General features: G+C 38.4%; 1 protein-coding gene across 1 annotated transcript; it reads right to left on the reverse strand.

Annotated features, from left to right (window-relative positions):
- Positions 1-4628: 4628 nt before the first annotated feature.
- Positions 4629-19656, reverse strand: LOC130836191 (olfactory receptor 18-like). Its single transcript, XM_057708267.1, has 2 exons — positions 19544-19656; positions 4629-5571 (listed from the first exon to the last, which is right to left on the reverse strand). The coding sequence occupies exons 1-2, from the start codon at positions 19654-19656 to the stop codon at positions 4629-4631; spliced, it is 1056 nt and encodes a 351-aa protein (XP_057564250.1).
- Between the last annotated feature and the right edge of the window lie 246 nt (positions 19657-19902).

Below are 19902 nucleotides of genomic sequence, written 5' to 3' on the forward strand. Positions count from 1 at the left end.
AAAAGTTCAAATTCTTTCTCTGATCCTTTTAAATGTAGATAAATCTTCTCCAAGCCTCTTGTCCATTTTACAACCCAGGAATGATTTTCTTAAAGCCACCTCTTTGAAATGTAATTATCAAGAAAGTTCCCTATCCATCAGCTTCCATGGAACAGTAGGAGCTTACATTCAAAAAGCAGCAATTAGCAAACACAAATGGCCTAATAATATTCACCAACCTCCCTCGTCTAATTTCTTCCAGTGTTTTTCCACTAGCTAGCCCCAAGCTTTGAAAATCCTCCCATCTTTTGTTTCAGTGGAAATCAGTTCAATCTCTCTCCCTTATTGCAATAGTCGACTCCGATTGCAATAGTGTTGGATAAAGTCTTCCTTATCTGTTGAACTATGATGCAACTTTTCCTTGGTACAATCAACAGCTTTCTAGATTTCATAACAAATTCCTACCAAGTATTGTTTTGGAATGAACTGCTCATTGTCTTGCTTTTTAAGCCCATAATGTCACATCTCATGAAAGAATTCTGCCTGGAAGAGGAGCAAAGCTCATTTTCTTGATGTATCAGTTTAACCTGGAATAGTATAGCTTAGGCATCTTGTGCAAGGTTGACCCTCATAATACTCAAAATGTGTGAGTCACTCAGAAAGTAATAATAGTAAAAGAGGAATAGAGTCTAACTTGATAGAGAGAACATTAGCAGAATTTATATGAGAGCACAGAGAAGACATCTTTAAGTGCTGATATTTAAGTGTAAAGTTGAGTAGAAAAGGGGAAGAAAATGCTAGACAGAGAGAAATAAATGCAATGGTCTAGAGGCTGGAAAGAACGTGGTCTGTTCGAAGAACCAGAAGAAAGCCAATATGTCTAGACAATTGTGTTCTCAAGTTTATTGTGTCATGGAATCACCTGGTGGGCTTGTTGAAATACAAAGAGCTGGGTTTCAGCCACAGTGGTCAGATTCAGCAGGTGTGGTGTGGGGCCTGAACATGTGCATTTATAAATTCCCAGATGATGCTGATGGAGCCTGTGCAAATACCAGTGAGGAAGCTGGAAATAGATGGGAGAGATTAAATAATCAAGCATCTTACACACTTTGGCAAGGAGTTCCAATTTTATCCCAAGAGTAACAGAAAATGACTGGGAGATTTTAAGCAAAGAAATCATAAGTTTTGGTTTTACCTAAAAAGTCAATCTGAATTCCACATAAAGTGGGGGGGGGGGGACCTGAATATTGAGAAGCCATTTAGGACACTCTTGCAAGAGCAAAATGTCTATATGGACTGTTTTTGAAGAACGGGGAAGGCAAATCATATAACTGATGCATTGCTGTTCAGACCATTTAATTGCTTTGGTACAGTGAAAAAAAGGAAACAAAGATCTAAAATGACAAAATCTAGGGCTTCAATGACCTGGAAAGGAGTAGATATCTCACCTGAAAATCTGAATGACTACATGCTAGTGAATTTTGACTGTCTAAACAAGAGAGTCAAGTACTATGTCTGCAAAACATGAAGATAAAGCACCTTCTACAAATTGGTATCATCTGTCTTTCTATTCTAATGGACATGCCTCAGAATGTTCCTTAGTTCTTCAGAAACCTCCTCATCCCAGAAGCGTGGGAATGTCCTCAGTGTTAAACATTGAGGTCATCCCCATATTCAATATCTCAAAATCTAATGAATGGAAGAACTTGGAGGTCCTGGTCAAATTTGTAACAAAATCAGGGAATGGGAAGTGGGGAGTGCTTAGGGTTTGACCATTGGCTCTAGAAATTTGAGGAGGAGAAATTTCAGGAAGATGACAGAGGCCAAATAAATTATTATTCTTAAGTCATATTTTATTTGTACCTTGGAGTTTAACATTTTTAAATGCATTTTTTTTAAAGTATAATGTTCATGCAGATATGTATGTTAAATTATTATTTCAAAATCTGCACACTCTATAAAATTGAGTTTGGATTTCCAGATTCATTAAGACTTTCTATGGGGACCTCCTTGCTGTACCAAAATGTCTATTCTTCATCTCCTCTCCTTAAATCTTCCCATCACTAAGCCCAGAAATGGATTTGTAATTCATAGAACATTGCTTACTATTCAAAGAACTACCTTGCATTTGTCCTATGAAATTGGCAATAGGTTTAAATATCATTGTATTATCTCCCCAATATATGTTCCTGTCCAGTTTATAAATTTACTTCTTTTCAACTTATTAAAAGTTTAATATAATGCATGAATCATTTAATCTTTATTGCTTCTCTCATTATTGCACTCTGAGATTTAATTAAGATGGTGGGCATATCAGTAATTTATTTCTAGTCCTTTGTGTTTTTAGATTATGTACGGTGACTTTTCAAAATAAGCATCCTGTCCAATACTGAAGAAAACTTTGTTTGTAACTAGTGTTTTTACTCTTAAAAAATAAACCTATTTGAATATTCTTAAAACAAACAAACAAATACAAAAAAACTACCGTGGAACTATCTTTATGACCTTCTCAAATTAATTTTACTAGTAACAGAGTGTCCCGAGTTGCTTGGGAAGAAGACTGCAATGGTGATTAGCATGAAGGAAGTTTATAAGGCAGTGCCCTAGGATCAACACTCATGGAAGGGCATATGCATAGTTAGGACTTTGGCCTCACTTAAAGAGAGATATGGCCTTTGTCCCAGCTCCTGGGAAGTAACTTTTAAACACTTGAAATTCCCCTAGTGATAGACATGATTGGTTATTCATGGTGTGCTCCGTGGACCATACCTGATAATTTATGCTAATGAGATGACTTAGTATGGGGGCTAGTCATGCCTAAAAGACAAACCATTGAAGGATTAGCCCTTTGGGCAAAGCGACATCAACGCAAACTCTGGAGAGGGAGGCTGGAAATTGAGTTCAACCATGTGGGCAAAAATTCAACTAATCATGTTTGTATAATGAAGCCTCCATAAAAATTCTAGACGCTGAAGCTCAGGTGAACTACCTAGTTGGCAATATATATTTTGAGTATTGTCACAGATTGTAGCCAGGAGGAGGTAATGGGTCTGGACTCCATGGAAAGAGCACAATAAGGAACTTCACCTTTGGGACTTTCCAGATTTTGCCCTATGTCGTATCTTCTTTTGTCTGGTTCTAATTTGTATCCTTTTGCTATAATAAAACTATAATCACAAGTATAGAACTTTCTTGAGTTCTGTGAGCCATTCTAGTGCATTATTGAACCTGAGAGAGTCCCTTTAATTTGAATATTCTAGAAAATTATTGAATGTGAGGAAGTCCCTGAATTTGTCGCCAGCTGGCCTGAAGTGAGGTTGGCCTTGGGAACCCCTGAACTTGTATCTGGTGTCTGAAACGAGGGCAGTCTTGGGAGGACTGTTCCCTCAGACTTTGTGGCTTGGAAAACTCTTTGTAGCAAGCAAAGGCAGAGGAAAAAGTCAATCCCAGTTGAAGTTCATCATCAGCCTCTGAAAAACACCAGGGAGCTCTGGAGCTAGAACGAGCCCTTAGAATTGGCTGGAGATGGGGGAAAGGAGCCAAGTGCTTACGGCCCACATCATCAGATGTGGGCTGCCTGCTAGTCTCTGTAGCTGAGGGTGATCCCTCTAGGAATCAATTGCTGCAGGCTGAGTAACACCCAATATTGGAAAATATGTCCCTCATTCCTGACAGGAGAATTTCTTTAAGTGGTAAAATGACTTAACCTAAAAATTACCCTCTTAACAATTTTGAAGTGTACAGTTCAGTGGCCTTAAGTACATTCACCTTGTTTTCCAACAATTACCACCATCCAGCTCTAGAACTTCTTCATCTTCCCCAAGTGAAACTCTGTACCATTAAACACTAACTCCCCTCTCCTCTTCCCAGGGCCCCTGGCAACCACCATTTTACTCTCTGTGTCTATGAATTTGATCACTTTAGGCGTGGAATCATTCCATTTGTGTCCCTTTGTGTCTGGCTATGCAATATGATTGGGGAGAAGTAAGATGGAATGGGAAGGAGAATTATCAGAAAAATTGGGAATTGACTTTGCTCTGGTAGGTGTACTCCACTCTACTCCTTGGGAAGCATACATCCCAGTTTTCCTAGGAAAGCCCCAGTTGATAACTGTTTATTCAAACTCAGTATCAATAGTGTTCTATTTCAAATTCAAACTGATCTCGTTTGAAAACGAAATTAAATAGCCATTCAATTAGCTCAAAAATCATTAAGGAGCAAAAATATATTAGATGTCTTGGTCATTAAAGTAGGGTTTAGGTCCACATAAGAAATATGGGAGAAAATCATTGGAAAACTACAGAAACAATAAATAACAAGGAACAGGGAGCTATGTTTATTTTGAGATGATAGAAACAAGACTGCCTGTGACCAACAGTCCTGGGTAATGCATAAAGAAAGTGAGAAGGGTATAGTGATTTTTTATGTAAAACCCTGAAGGGCTGTGACTCACATGAGGCATACAAATAATCTCCAAATTCATTTGAGGAATGGAGGAAACATTGCATAAACAGAAGGCAGAGAGCCAGATAGGTACATACGTGCTATGTGACTGCAGATTCAGAGTTACTTGTTGCACATGTTTGATTTTGCTGCATTTTATACTCCCATGAACCCCCCCCCAAAAAAAAATGGTGCAAGTGTTGAGATTAGGCTATTTTGCTGATAATCCTCCACAGGGCACTCTTGATGTCCCTGTTCCTCAGACTGTAGATGAAGGGGTTCAGCATAGGGGTGACCACAGTGTACATCACTGAGGCCACTGCAGCCTTCCTGGGGGAAGATGAGACAGCTGAGCTGAGGTACACACCAAGACCTGTTCCATAAAATAAGCAAACAACTAACAGGTGAGAACCACAGGTGGAGAAAGCTTTGTACTTCCCAACTGATGCCTGGACTCTCAGAATGGAGGGAATAATTTGAGTATAAGAGTAAAGAATCCCTGACAGTGGAATCCCACCAAAGATGATACTAATGAAATAGATTGATAGGTTATATGTGGAGGTGTCAGAACAGGCAAGGTTGATGAGTTGAGGAAGGTCACAAGAGAAATGAGGGATTTCCACATCTGCATAGAAGGTAAGCTGTGAAATCATCAAGTAGTGCAGCTGGGAGTCCAACAGGCTGATGGAAAATGATACCAGGACCAAAAAGCCACAGAGGCGGGGGTTCATGATGACCAGGTAGTGCAGGGGGTGACAAATGGCCACCAATCGGTCATAGGCCATCACTGTCAGAAGTAGACTCTCCAGACATATAAAAAGAGTAAAAAAGATCACCTGAGCTAGGCAGCCTGCATAGGTGATGGATTTGCTGTGTGTCTGGAGGTTCACTAGCATCTTGGGGATGGTGGTGGTGCTGATACTGATGTCAGCCAAGGACAGATTGGAAAGGAAGAAGTACATGGGGGTGTGGAGGTGGGAGTCAGAGCTGACAGCCAGGATGATGAGCAGGTTCCCAAGCACGGTTACCAGGTACATGGCCAGGAAGAGCCCAAAGAGGAGGGGCTGCAGGTCCGGATCATCTGAGGGGCCCAGGAGAAGGAATTCTGAGACATGTGTAAGATTCTGTGATTTCGTGTTGATGGAGCACCTTTTGCAAAAGATAGGAGTGTTGAATAAAGAGAACAATTGTAGAGGCACTCTGATAAATGTCTATGCTTTGGATTGAAGCAATTCACAAATAAGTGTTCATGCTTGAGGATCATATACCCCAGTACTTCAGCAATATTTCTTAGTTGTGAGCACATGTTTATTGATGCCCAAAACATTCATTTGTTTCTTTTTTTTTTTGGGGGGGTGTACACCAGGTTCAATCATCTGTTTTTATACACATATCCCCATATTCCCTCCCTTCTTTGACTCCCCCCATCGAGTCCCCCCCACCCTCCTGGCCCCAGTCCTCAAAGGCTTCTTCCAGGATAGATCACATCTTGGGTCACAAATCAAAGCTTGGCAAATTCAAGAAAATTGAAATCATGTCAAGCATCTTCTTAGACCACAATGCCATGAGACTAGATATCAATTACAGGAAAAAAACTGCAAAAAATACAAACACATGGAGGCTAAACAATTTACTCCTAAAAAACCAAGGAATCACTAAAGAAATCAAAGAGGAAATCAAAAAATATCTAGAAACAAATGACAACGAAAACACAACAATCAAAAACCTATGGGACGCAGCAAAAGCAGTTCTAAGAGGGAAGTTTATAGCAATACAGTCCTACCTTAAGAAACAAGAAAAGTATCGAATAAAAAACCTAACCGTACACCTCAAACAACTAGAGAAAGAAGAACAAAGAAACCCCAAAGTGAGCAGAAGGAAAGAAATCATAAAGATCAGAGCAGAAATAAATGAAAAAGAAAGGAAAGAAACCATAAGAAAAATAAATAAAACTAAAAGCTGGTTCTTTGAGAAGATTAACAAAATTGATAAACCATTAGCCAGACTCATCAAGAAAAAAAGGGAGAAGATGCAAATCAACAGAATTAGAAATGAAAAAGGAGAAATAGCAACAGACACCTCAGAAATACAAAACATCATGAGAGACTACTACAAGCAACTATACGCCAATCAATTGGATAACCTGGAAGAAATGGATACATTCTTAGAAAAATACAATCTTCCAAGACTGAACCAGGAAGAAATAGAAACCATGAACAGACCAATCACAAGTACGGAAATTGAGGCAGTGATTAAAAATCTCCCAACACACAAAAGCCCAGGACCAGATGGGTTCACGGGAGAATTCTATCAAACATTTCGAGAAGAGCTAACACCTATCCTTCTCAAACTCTTCCAAAATATTGCAGAAGGCAGAGCACTCCCAAACTCATTCTACGAGGTTACCATCACCCTGATACCAAAACCAGGCAAAGATGTCACAAATAAAGAAAACTACAGACCAATATCACTGATGAATATAGATGCAAAAATCCTCAACAAAATACTAGCTAACAGACTGCAACAGCACATTAAAAAAATCATACACCATGATCAAGTGGGGTTTATCCCTGGGATGCAAGGATTCTTCAATATACGCAAATCAATCAACGTGATACATCATCTCAACAAATTGAAGGATAAAAACCATATGATCATCTCAATAGATGCAGAAAAAGCTTTTGACAAAGTGCAACATCCATTTATGATAAAAGCTCTCCAGAAAATGGGCATAGAAGGAAATTACCTCAACATAATAAAAGCCATATATGAAAAACCAAAAGCCAACATCGTTCTCAATGGGGAAAAACTGGAAGAATTCCCTCTAAGAACAGGAACAAGACAAGGGTGTCCACTCTCACCACTATTATTCAACATAGTTTTGGAAGTGTTAGCCACAGCAATCAGAGAAGAAAAAGAAATTAAAGGAATCCAAATCGGAAAAGAAGAAGTAAAATTGTCACTCTTTGCAGATGACATGATATTATATATAGAAAACCCTAAAGACTCTACCAGAAAACTGCTAGCACTCATTGATGAGTTTAGTAAAGTAGCAGGATACAAAATTAATGCACAGAAATCTCTTGCATTCCTATACACTAACAACGGAAGAGCAGAAAGAGAAATTAAGGAAACTCTCCCATTCACCATTGCAACCAAAAGAGTAAAATACCTAGGAATAAACCTGCCTAAGGAGGCAAAAGATCTGTATGCAGAAAACTTTAAGACATTGATGAAAGAAATCAAAGACGACAGAAACAGATGGAGGGACATACCATGTTCCTGGATTGGAAGAATCAACATCGAGAAAATGACTGTACTACCCAAAGCCCTTTACAGATTCAATGCAATCCCGATCAAATTACCAATGGCATTTTTCACAGAACTAGAGCAAGAAATCTTATGATTTGTATGGAAACGCAAAAGACCCCGAATAGCCAAAGCAATCTTGAGAAGGAAAAATGGAGTTGGTGGAATCAGGCTTCTTTACTTCACACTATACTACAAGGCTACAGTGATCAAGAGAGTATGCTACTGGCACCAAAATAGCTAGAAAAATCAATAGAATAGAATAGAGAACTCAGAGGTACGCCCAAACACATATGGGCACCTTATCTATGACAAAGGAGGCACGAGTATACAATGGAAAAGAGACAGCCTCTTCAAGAAGTGGTGCTGGGAAAATTGGACAGCCACATGTAAAAGAATGAAATTAGAACACTTCCTAACACCATATACAAAAATAAACTCCCAATGGATTAAAGACCTACATGTAAAGCCAGACACTATAAAACCCTAGAGGAAAACATAGGCAGAACACTCTATGACATACATCAAAGCAAGATCCTTTTGGACCCACCTCCTAGAATCATGGAAATGAAATCAAGAATAAACGAATGGGACCTCATGAAACTTAAAAGCTTTTGCACAGTGAAAGAAACCATAAACAAGACTAAAAGGCATCCCTCAGAATGGGAAAAAATAATTGCCTATGAAACAATGGGCAAAGGATTAACCTCCAAAATATACAAGCAGCTCATGAAGCTGAATACCAAAAAAGCAAATGACCCAATCCACCAATGGGCAGAAGACCTAAATAGACATTTCTCCAAAGAAGACATACAGATGGCCAACAAACACATGAAAAGATGCTCAACATCACTACTCATCAGAGAAATGCAAGTTAAAGCCACAATGAGGTATCACCTCACACCAATCAGAATGGCCATCATCACAAAGTCTGGAAACCACAAATGTTGGAGAGGGTGTGGAGAAAAGGGAACTCTCCTGCACTGTTGGTGGGACTGTAAGTTGGTACAGCCACTATGGAAAACAATTTGGAGGTTCCTTAAAGAACTAAAAATATAACTGCCATATGATCCAGTAATCCCACTACTGGGCATATATCCAGAGAAAACCATAATCCCAAAAGAAACTTGTACCATAATGTTTATTGCAGCCCTATTTACAATAGCCAGGACATGGAAGCAACCGAAATGCCCATCAGCAAAATGAATGGATACAGAAGATGTGGCATATATATACAATGGAATATTACTCAGCTATAAGAAGGGATGAGATGGAGCTATATGTAATTAGGTGGATTGAACTACAGTCTGTCATACAGAGTGAAGTAAGTCAGAAAGAGAAGGACAAATATTGTATTCTAACTCACATATACGGAATCTAAAAATGGTACTGATGACCTCAGTGACAAGAACAAGGATGCAGATACAGAGAATGGACTTGAGAACTCGAGGTATGGGAGGGGGCGGGGGGTGAAGAGGAAACTGTGACGAAGTGAGAGAGTAGCACAGACATATATATACTACCAACTGTAAAATAGTGAGTGGGAAGTTGTTTTATAACAAAGGGAGTCCAACTCGAGGATGGAAGATGCCGTAGAGGACTGGAGCAGGGAGGGTTGGGGGGACTCGAGGCGGGGGGAGTCCAGAAAGGAAGGGATTACAGGGATATGTGTATAAAAAGAGATAATTAAAAAAATAGTTAAAGACATCACAGGAAAATAAACTACGAACCAAAAAAAAAAAAAAAAAAAAAGAAAAAGAAAAAAGAAAACCCTAAAGACTCTACCAGAAAACTGCTAGCACTAGTTGATGAGTTTAGTAAAGTAGCAGGATACAAAATTAATGCACAGAAATCTCTTGCATTCCTATATACTAATAATGAAAGAGCAGAAAGAGAAATTAAGGAAACTCTCCCATTCACCATTGCAACAAAAAGAATAAAATACCTAGGAATAAACCTGCCTAAGGAGGCAAAAGATCTGTATGCAGAAAATTGTAAGACACTAGTGAGAGAAATCAAAGAGGAGACAAACAGATGGAGGGACATACCATGTTCCTGGATTGGAAGAATCAACATCGTGAAAATGACTGTACTACCCAAAGCCATTTACAGATTCAATGCAATCCCGATCAAATTACCAATTGCATTTTTCACAGAACTAGAGCAAGAAATCTTACGATTTGTATGGAAATGCAAAAGACCCTGAATAGCCAAAGCAATCTTGAGAAGGAAAAATAGAGTTTATGGAATCAGACTTCCTGCCTTCACACTATACTACAAGGCCATAGTGATCAAGGCAGTATGGTACTGGCACAAAAACAGAAAGGAAGATCAATGGAATAGAATAGAGAACTCAGAAGTAAGCCCAAACACATATGGGCACTTTATCTTTGACAAAGGAGGCACGAATATACAATGGAAAAAAGACAACCTCTTCAATAAGTGGTGCTGGGAAAATTGGACAGCTACATGTAAAAGAATGATATTAGAACACTCCCTAACACTATACACAAAAATAAACTCCAAATGGATTCAACACCTACATGTAAGGCCAGACACTGTAAAACTCCTAGAGGAAAATATAGGCAGAAAACTCTATGACATACATCAAAGCAAGATCCTTTTGTACCCACCTCCTAGAGTTATGGAAATAAAATCAAGAATAAACAAATGGGACCTCATGAAACTTAAAAGCTTTTGCACAGTGAAAGAAACCATAAACAAGACTAAAAGGCACCCCTCAGAATGGGAAAAAACAGTTGCCTATGAAACAACGGACAAAGGATTAACCTCCAAAATATACAAGCAGCTCATGCAGCTTCATACCAAAAAAGCAAATAACCCAATCCACCAATGGGCAGAAGACCTAAATAGACATTTCTCCAAAGAAGACATACAGATGGCCAACAAACACATGAAAAGATGCTCAACATCACTACTCATCAGAGAAATGCATGTTAAAGCCACAATGAGGTATCGCCTCACACAGGTCAGAATGGCCATCATCACAAAATCTGGAAACCACAAATGTTGGAGAGGGTGTGGAGAAAAGGGAACTCTCCTGCACTGTTGGTGGGAATGTAAGTTGGTACAGCTACTATGGAAAACAATTTGGAGGTTCCTTAAAGAACTAAAAATATAACTACCATATGATCCAGTAATCCCGCTTCTGGGCCTTAACCCAGAGAGAACCATAATTCCAAAAGAAACTTGTACCATAATGTTTATTGCAGCACTGTTTGCAATAGCCAGGACATGGAAGCAACCTAAATGCACATCAACCAATGAATGGATAAAGAAGATGTGGCACATATATACAGTGGAATATTACTCAGCTATAAAAAGGGATGAGATGGAGCTATATGTAATGAGGTGGATAGACCTAGAGTGTGTCATACAGAGTGAAGTAAGTCAGAAAGAGGAAGACAAATATTGCATGCTAACTCATATATATGGAATCTGAAAATGATACTGATGAACTCAGTGACAAGACAAGATTAAGGACGCAGATGCAGAGAATGGACTGGAGAGCTCGAGGTTTGGGGGGGCGGGTGGTGAAGGGGAAGCTGAATCGAAGTGAGAGAGTAGCACAGACATATATATACTACCAAGTGTAAAATAGATAGCCAGTGGGAAGTTGCTCTATAACAAAGGGAGTTCAACTTGAGGATGGATGATGCCTTGAAGGACTGGGATGGGGAGGGTGTGGGGGAGTCGAGGGAGGGAGGGAATACAGGGATATGTGTATAAAAACAGATGATTGAACTTGGTGTACCCCCCCCAAAATAATAAATAAATAAATAAAAATAAAAAGAAAACTCTCCAGAAAATGGGCATAGAGGGAACTTACCTCACATGATAAAGGCCATATATGACAAATCCAGAGCAAACATCATTCTCAATGGTGAAAAACTGAAAGCATTTCCTTTAAGAACAGGAACAACACAAGGGTTCCCGCTCTCACCATTGGTATTCAACACAGTTTTGGAAGTCCTTGTCACAGTAATCAGAGAAGAAAATGATATAAAAGGAATCCAAATTGGAAAACCAGAGGTAAAACTGTTGCTCTTTGCAGATGACATGATAATATATATAGAAAATCCTAAATATGCCACCAAAAAAGTACTAGAGCTAGTCAATGAATTTGGTAAAGTTTCAAGACACAAAATTAACACACAAAAATCTCTTGCATTCTTATACACTAACCATGAAAGTTCAGAAAGACAAATTGAGGAAACAATTCCATTCACCATTGCAACAAAAAGAATAAAATACCTAGGAATAAACCTACCTAAGGAGGTAAAAGACCTCTACTCATCAAACTATAAGACACTCATGAAAGAAATTGAAGATGACACAAATTGATGGGGAGATAAACCATGTTCTTCGAGTGGAAGAATCAACATTGTGAAAATGACTATACTCCCCAAAGCAATCTACAGGTTCAATGCAATCTCTATCAAATTAGCAACAGCATTTTTTAAAGAACTAGAACAAAAAATCCTAAAAATTGTATGGAGACACAAAAGACCCTAAATAGCCAAAGTAATATAGATGAAAAAAACAAACAAACAAAAAACAAAACAACACACCAAGAGTGAGAGGAATGAGACTCCCTGACTTCAGACTATACTATAAAGCTAAAGTAATCAAGACAGTATAGTACTGGCACAAAAACAGAAATATAGATCAATATATCAGGATAGAAATCCCAGAGATAAACCCATGCACTAATGGTCACCAAATGTATGGAAAAGGAGGGAAGGATATACAATGGAGAAAACACAGCCCCTTCAACAAGTGGTGCTGGAAAATCTGGACTGCTCCATGTAAAAGAATGATATCACAACACTCTCTAACACCATACACATTAAAGACTGAAATATAAGGCTGGACACTATAAAACTCTTAGAGGAAAACATAGGCAGAACACTCTTTGACATAAGTATCAGCAAGATCTTTTCGATCCACCTACTAGAGTAATGAAATTAAAACAAAAATTAAAAAATGGGACTAATTAAACTTAATAGCTTTTGCATGCCAATGGAAACCATAAACAAGACGAAAAGACAACCCTCAGAATGGGAGAAAATGTTTGCAAACAAAGCAATAAACAAGGGATTAGCCTCCGAAGTATATAAACAGCTCATGGAGATCAATATAAAAAAAATAGTGCTGCAATGAACATCGTGGTACATGTTTCTTTTTGGATTACGGTTTTCTCAGGGTATATACTCAGTAGTGGAATTGCTGGGTCATATGGTAGTTCCATTTTTAGTTTTTTAAGGAACTTCCATACTGTTTTCCATAGTAGCTGTACCAATTTATGTTCCCACCAGCAGTGCAGGAGGGTTCCCTTTCTCCACATCCTCTCCAACATTTATTGTTTCTAGATTTTTTGATGATGGCCATTCTGACCAGTGTGAGGTGATACCTGCTATCTCACTGTGGCTTTGACTTACATTTCTCTAATGATTAGTGATGTTGAGCATCTTTTCATGTGTTTGTTAGCCATCTGCACGTCTCCTTTGGAGAAATGTCTATTCAGGTCTTTGGACCATTTGTGGATTGGGTTATTTGCTTTTTTGGTATTAAGCTGCATGAGCTGCTTGCATATTTTGGAGATTAATCAAGTGCCAGGACACAGAAGCAACCTAAATGCCCATCAACAGATGAATGGATAAAGAAGAAGTGGCACATATATACAATGGAATATTACTGAGCCATATAGAGGAATAAAGTTGAGTTATTTGTAGTGAGGTAGATGGACCTAGACACTGACATACAAAGCAAAGTAAGCCAGAAAGAGAAAATCAAATACTGTATGCTAACTCATATATATGGAATCTAAAAAAAGTGGTTCTGATGAAACCAGTGATAGGGTAAGAATAAAGATGGAGATGTAGAGAACATACTTGAGGACAGGGGGTGGGCGGGGGGATGAAGGGGAAGCTGGGATGAAATGAGAGAATAGCATTGACAGATATATGCTACCAAATGTAAAATAGATAGCTAGTGGGAACTTGCCACATAACATTGGGAGATCAACTCGATGATGGGTGATGACTTAGAGGGCTGGGATAGGTATGGTGGGAGGGAGTCGTGGGAGGGAGGGCATATGGGGATATATGTATAAATACAGCTGATTCACTTTGGTGTGCAGAAAAAAACTGGCACAACAGTGTAAAGCAAGTATATTCCAATAAAGAGCTTAAAAAAATACATACTGTTTTCCATAGTGACTGTACCAGCTTACATTCCCACCAACAGTGCAGGAAGGTTCCCTTTTCTCCATAGCCTCTCCAGCATTTATAGTTCCTAGATTTTTGGTTGATGGCCAATCTGACTGGTGTGAGGTGATGCCACATTGTAGTTTTGATTTGCATTTCTCTAATGATTAATGATGTTGAACATCTTTTCATGTGTTTATTGGACATCTGTATGTCTTCTTTGGAGAAATGCCTGTTTAGGTCTTCCACACATTTTTGGATTGGGTTGTTATTTTTTTTTTTTGATATTGAGCTTCTTAGGTTCCTGAAAAAACTAAAAATAGTACTACCATATGACATAGCAATCCCACTACTGGGCATATATCCAGAGAAAACCATCACTCAAAAAGATACATGTACCACAATGTTCACTGCAGCATTATTTACAATAGCCAGGACATGGAAGCAACCTAAATGTCCATCAACAGATGAATGGATAAAGAAGATTTGCACATATATACAATGGAATATTATTCAGCAATAAAAAGGAATGAAATTGAGTTATTTGTAGTGAGATGGATGGACCTAGAGTTTGTTATACAGGGTGAAGTAAGTCAGAAAGAGAAGAAAAAATACCATATGCTAACACATATATGTATATGGAATCTAAAGTAAATGGTATTGATGAACTCAGTGAGAGAGGAAGAATAAAGATGCAGATGTAGAGAACAGACTTGAGGACATTGGTAGGTGGGGAGAGAGAAGCTGGAACAAAGTGAAAGAGTAGTATTGACATTTATATACTAATAAGTGTAAAATAGATAGCTAGTGGGAAGCAAATGCCTAACACAAGGAGATCAACTTGATGATTGCTGATGACCTAGAGGGGAGGGTGGGAGGGATGCTTGGGATGGAGGTTCAAGAGGGAGGGGATATGGGGATATATTTATAAATATAGCTGATTTGCTTTGTTGTGTAGCAGAAACTGGTACAACAGTGTAAAGCTATTATACTCCAATAAAAAATCAAAAACAAACAAACAAAAACAATCAAAAAATTGGCAAAGACCCAAATAGCCATTTCTCCAAAGAAGACATAGAGATGGCCAAAGAGGCACACAAGGGGAGAGTCAAGGAAGGGAGGGAATATGGGGATATGTGTATAAAAACAGATGATTGAACTTGGTGTACCCCCCAAAGAAATAATAAATAAATAAATTAAAAAAAAAAAAGCTGCTCAACATCACTAATTATTAGAGAAATGCAAATCAAAACTACAATAAGGTATCACCCCACACTGGTTAGAACGGGCATCATCAGAAAATCTACAAATAATAAATGCTGGAGAGGGTGTGGAGAAAAGGGAACCCTCTTGCCCTGTTGGTGGGAATGTAAATTGATACAGCCACTATGGAGGACATTATTGAGGTCCTCGAAAAACTAAAAATGGAATTACCTTATGACCCAGAAATCCCACTACTGGGCACATACCCAGAGAAAACCATAATTCAAAAGAGTTATGTACCACATTGTTCACTGAAGTTCTGTTTACAATAGCCTGGTCATGGAAGCAACCTAAATGTCCATCAAGTGAATGGATAAAGAAGATGTGGTATATATATATATATATATAATGGAATATTATTCAGCTATAAAAAGCAACAAAATCGGGTAATTTGTGGGGACATAGATGAACCAAGAGAGTGTCATACAGAGTGAAGTAAGTCAGAAACAAAAAAGCAAATGTCATATATTAATACATATATGTGGAATATAGAAAAATAGTACAAATCAGGTGGTTTGTGGGGCAGAAATAGAGACACAGTTATAGAGAACAAACATATGGACACGAAGGAGTGATAGCTGAGGGGGTTTGGTTGGGATGAATTGGGAGATTGAGATTGCCATATATACATTACTAATAAGAAAAAAAATCAAATTGTACCCTTTAAATATATGCATTTATTTTATGTCAATTATATGTCAACAAAATTCTTGAAAAAAGTTAAAGGCAAGAGAGAGACCTGCCTTGAATTATCATGAACTGAGTCTTTCTTGGTTCCTCACCTTCAACTCAGCCTTCCTTCCTGTAGTTGATGTACCAAGTTCCACCCATGCTCCACTGAGTTCTACCAACAACCCCCAAAGCGAAGAGCACAGGGAGTAGGGTGTCTCTTCCTGGGACGAAAGGGAAAAGAATTTGCTTTTTGCTATTTTTCTTTCTGGTGGTTTGATAAAACATCTTAAAGATGTCTCTAATCCTAAACATTTATGAAGGGTTGATTTCTCAAAAAATCCAACCCTCTTATGAACAGTTGAGAAATTTAAGACCAAAGCCATTCTGAAACCTTAAGTTGGTCTTCTCATGCCAGCTTAAGAGCTTTTCTTTTTTTTAATTAAAATTTTTTTATTTTAAAAATATTTATTGCTGTATAATTGATTTAAACTGTTGTGTTAATTTCAGATGTACAGGAAAGTGAAGTAGTTTTACATATACATATATCCATTCTTTTTTTTTTAAAGGACTTTTATTAAGATATTGACATACAATATATTTAAAGTGTACAATTTGATGTTTTTTCTTGTTAGTAATGATTGGCCATCCCAATCTCCCAATTCATCCCATCACAACACCCCCATCACCCGGTTCCCCCCTTGGTATCTATATGTTTGTTCTCTATATCTGTGTCCCTGTTTCTGCCTTGCAAACCAGTTGATCTGTACCATTTTCTAGATTCCACACATATGTGTTAATATACTATATTTGTTTTTCACTTTTTGACTTACCTCACTTTGTACGAGAGTCTCTATGTCCATCCATGTATCTACAAATGTCCCAATTTTGTTCCTTTTCATGGCTGAATAATATTCCATTATATATATGTACCACATGTTCTTTATCCATTCATCTGTTGATGGACATTTAGTTTGCTTCCATGACCTGGCTATCGTAAATAGTGCTGCAATGAACACTGGGGTGCATGTGTCTTTTTTTTTTTTTTTTCTTTAGATCTTCATTGCAGTATAAAAGCTTTACACTGTTGTGCCAGTTTCTGCTGTATAAAAAGTTAATCAGCTGCATTTATACATGTAACGTCATATTCCCTCCCTCTTGAGCCTCCCTCCCACCCTCCCTATCATACCCCTCTAGATCATCACCAAGCATCCAGTTGATCTCCCTGTGTTATGCAGTTGCTTCCCACTAGCTATCTATTTTACATTTGGTAGTGTATAAATGTCAGTGCTACTCTTTCACTTTGTCCCAGCTTCTCCTCCCTTGGCCCCCTCACCCCCATGCCCCAGTTTTCTCTGGGTGTATGCCCAGTAGTGGGATTGCTGGGTCATATGGTAATTCCACTTTCAGTCTTTTAAGGACCCTCCATACTGTTTTCCACAGTGGCTGTATCAATTTACATTCCCACCAACAGGGCAAGAGGGTTCCCTTTTTCCCACATCCTCTCCAGCATTTATTGCTTGTAAATTTTCTGATGCTGCACATTCTAACCAGTGTGAGATGATAACTCATTGTAGTTTTGATTTGCATTTCTCTAATAATTAGTGATGTTGAGCAGCTTTTTGTATGCCTCTTTGGCCATCTCTATGTCTTCTTTGGAGAAATGTCTATTAAGGTCTTCTGCTCATTTTTTGATTGGGTTATTCGCTTTTTTGATATTGGGCTGTATGTACTGTTTATATATTTTGGAGATTAATCTGTTGTCTGTTGATTCACTTGCAAACATTTTCTTCCATTATGATTATTTTCTTTGCATCTTGTTTATAGTTTCCTTTGCTGTGCAAAACCTTTGAAGTTTCATTAGCTCCCACCTGTCATTTTTGTTTTTATTTTGGTTACTCTAGGAGGTGGGTCAAAAAAGATATTGTCATTTATGTCAAAGAGTGTTCTTCCTATGTTTTCTTCTGAGTGTTTTATAGTGTCTGGCCTTAAGTTTAGGTCTTTAATCCATTTTGAGTTTATTTTTGTATATGGTGTTTGGGAGTGTTCTAAATTCTTCCTTTTACAATTAGCTGTCCAGTTTTCCCAGCACGACTTTTGAAGAGGCTGTCTTTTCTCCATTGTATATCCTCGCATTCTTTGTCATAGTTTAGTTGACCATAATTTATCTCTGGGCTTTCTATCTCATTTCATTGATCCATATTTCTATTTTGTGCTATTACTGTATTGTCTTGATTACTGTAGCTTTGTACTGTAGTCTGAGGTAAGGGTGTTTGATTCCTCCAGCTCTGTTTTTCTTTCCTCAAGATTGCTTTGCCTATTCAGGGTCTTTTGTGTCTCCATATAAATTGTATAATTTTTTTTTTAGTTCTGTGAAAAATGCCATTGATAATTTGATAGGGATGGCATTGAATCTATGGATTGCTTTGGGTAGTATAGACATCTTCACAATGTTGATTCTTCCAATCCAATAAGATGGTATATCTCTCCATTCACTCTTTTTTAGATTCTTCTCCCATGTAGGCCATTACAGAGTATTGGGTATAGTTTCCTGTGCTTTACTTTAGGTCCTTATTAGTTAACTATTTTATATATCGTAGTGTGTACATGCCAATCCCAATCTCTCAATTTATCCTTCCTTTCCATTTTCCCCCTGGTTAGCATAAATTTGTTTTCTATACCTGTGACTCTGTTTCTGTTTTGTAAATAAGCTCATTTGTAACATTTTTTTTAGATTCCACATGTAAGTGCTCTCATATGATATTTGCCTTTCTCTGTCTGAGTTAGTTCACTCAATATGACAGTCTCTAGCTCTAGCGACCTAAATGTCCATGGACAGAGGAGTGGATAAATAAGATGTGGTACATATATACAATGGAATGTTACTCAGAAATTTAAAAAATGAGTGAAATAATGCCACTCACAGCAATATGTATGGACCTAGAGATTATTAAGAGCTTTTGAAGTAAATCCTTTCTTACATAGGGATTGCATTTTTCCTAAATTTACCTGCCAAATGCATGTTGGTTTGGCAAGAGAGAACACTGTCTAAGTGCCCTATGAATGGAGATTCAATGTCTGCATTCAAATCTGACTTTACTCCCTTTTTCCCTAGGGCCTGATAAAAATTACATTAAAGCAGTATGTTCTTATCCTTCATTGTAAAATAATGATAATGAATGTTGCATTCTTTTGGGTGTAGTAATTCAGGAAGCAAGCTACATAAAATACTTAGCCCCTGACATAAGGCTTTATTACACTGTGGTTACCAACATCATTTTCATCCCCATCACCTTCATGATCATGTAAAGCATTTGTGGGACACTTTAACAGGACCCGTTTTCTGCTCAGATAGAAAAGATGCCCCCAGAAGAAAGAACCAGTGTCAGAAGAAAGTAGAAATGTGTCTCAGTTCTAGGATCCCCATCACTAACAACAACATAAACTTCATAAGCCTCTGAGATGATCTTTGCATTTTGGTGTCCTCTGACTGCTTTTTCCAACTGTCCCACTGCCTTGATGATAAGAAAACAAGGCTCTCCATTTCCTCCTGCATTCAGTGTCTCCCACTGCACTTGGTACTCACTGGGCTCTGGTGTGTCTTTGCTGGGGCAGGACTGAGGGATGCAGATTCCCTGTGTCTCCCATACCTGCTGTTGCATAAGGGTTGAGGCTTTGTGCTCAGGACTTGCAGAAAGGCAGACTCAGGTATGGACCTCCTGGTGCAGGCAACAACTCTGAGACACACAGGTATGAAACCCATTGGGCTGGAGCTGGCTGAGTGAAGGGCTAGGAGGCACAGGCAGATCATTTACAGTGGTTCAGCCTTGAGACCTCAATCACGTAGCAGATCATTAGCCAAATTGGTCCACGGTCTCTCAGTCTCTGAGGATTTGCCAAATTAATAGAAAAGGAAGAGGAAAAAAAGTGAATGTGTTAGGGAGGGCCTAGACCCCTCCTCTTCTCAGGGGAGTTTGACCTCTCATCCTCACCTCTGACTTCAAAGTTG

Source organism: Hippopotamus amphibius, chromosome 15 (assembly GCF_030028045.1).
Source record: "Hippopotamus amphibius kiboko isolate mHipAmp2 chromosome 15, mHipAmp2.hap2, whole genome shotgun sequence".
NCBI lineage: Eukaryota > Metazoa > Chordata > Mammalia > Artiodactyla > Hippopotamidae > Hippopotamus > Hippopotamus amphibius.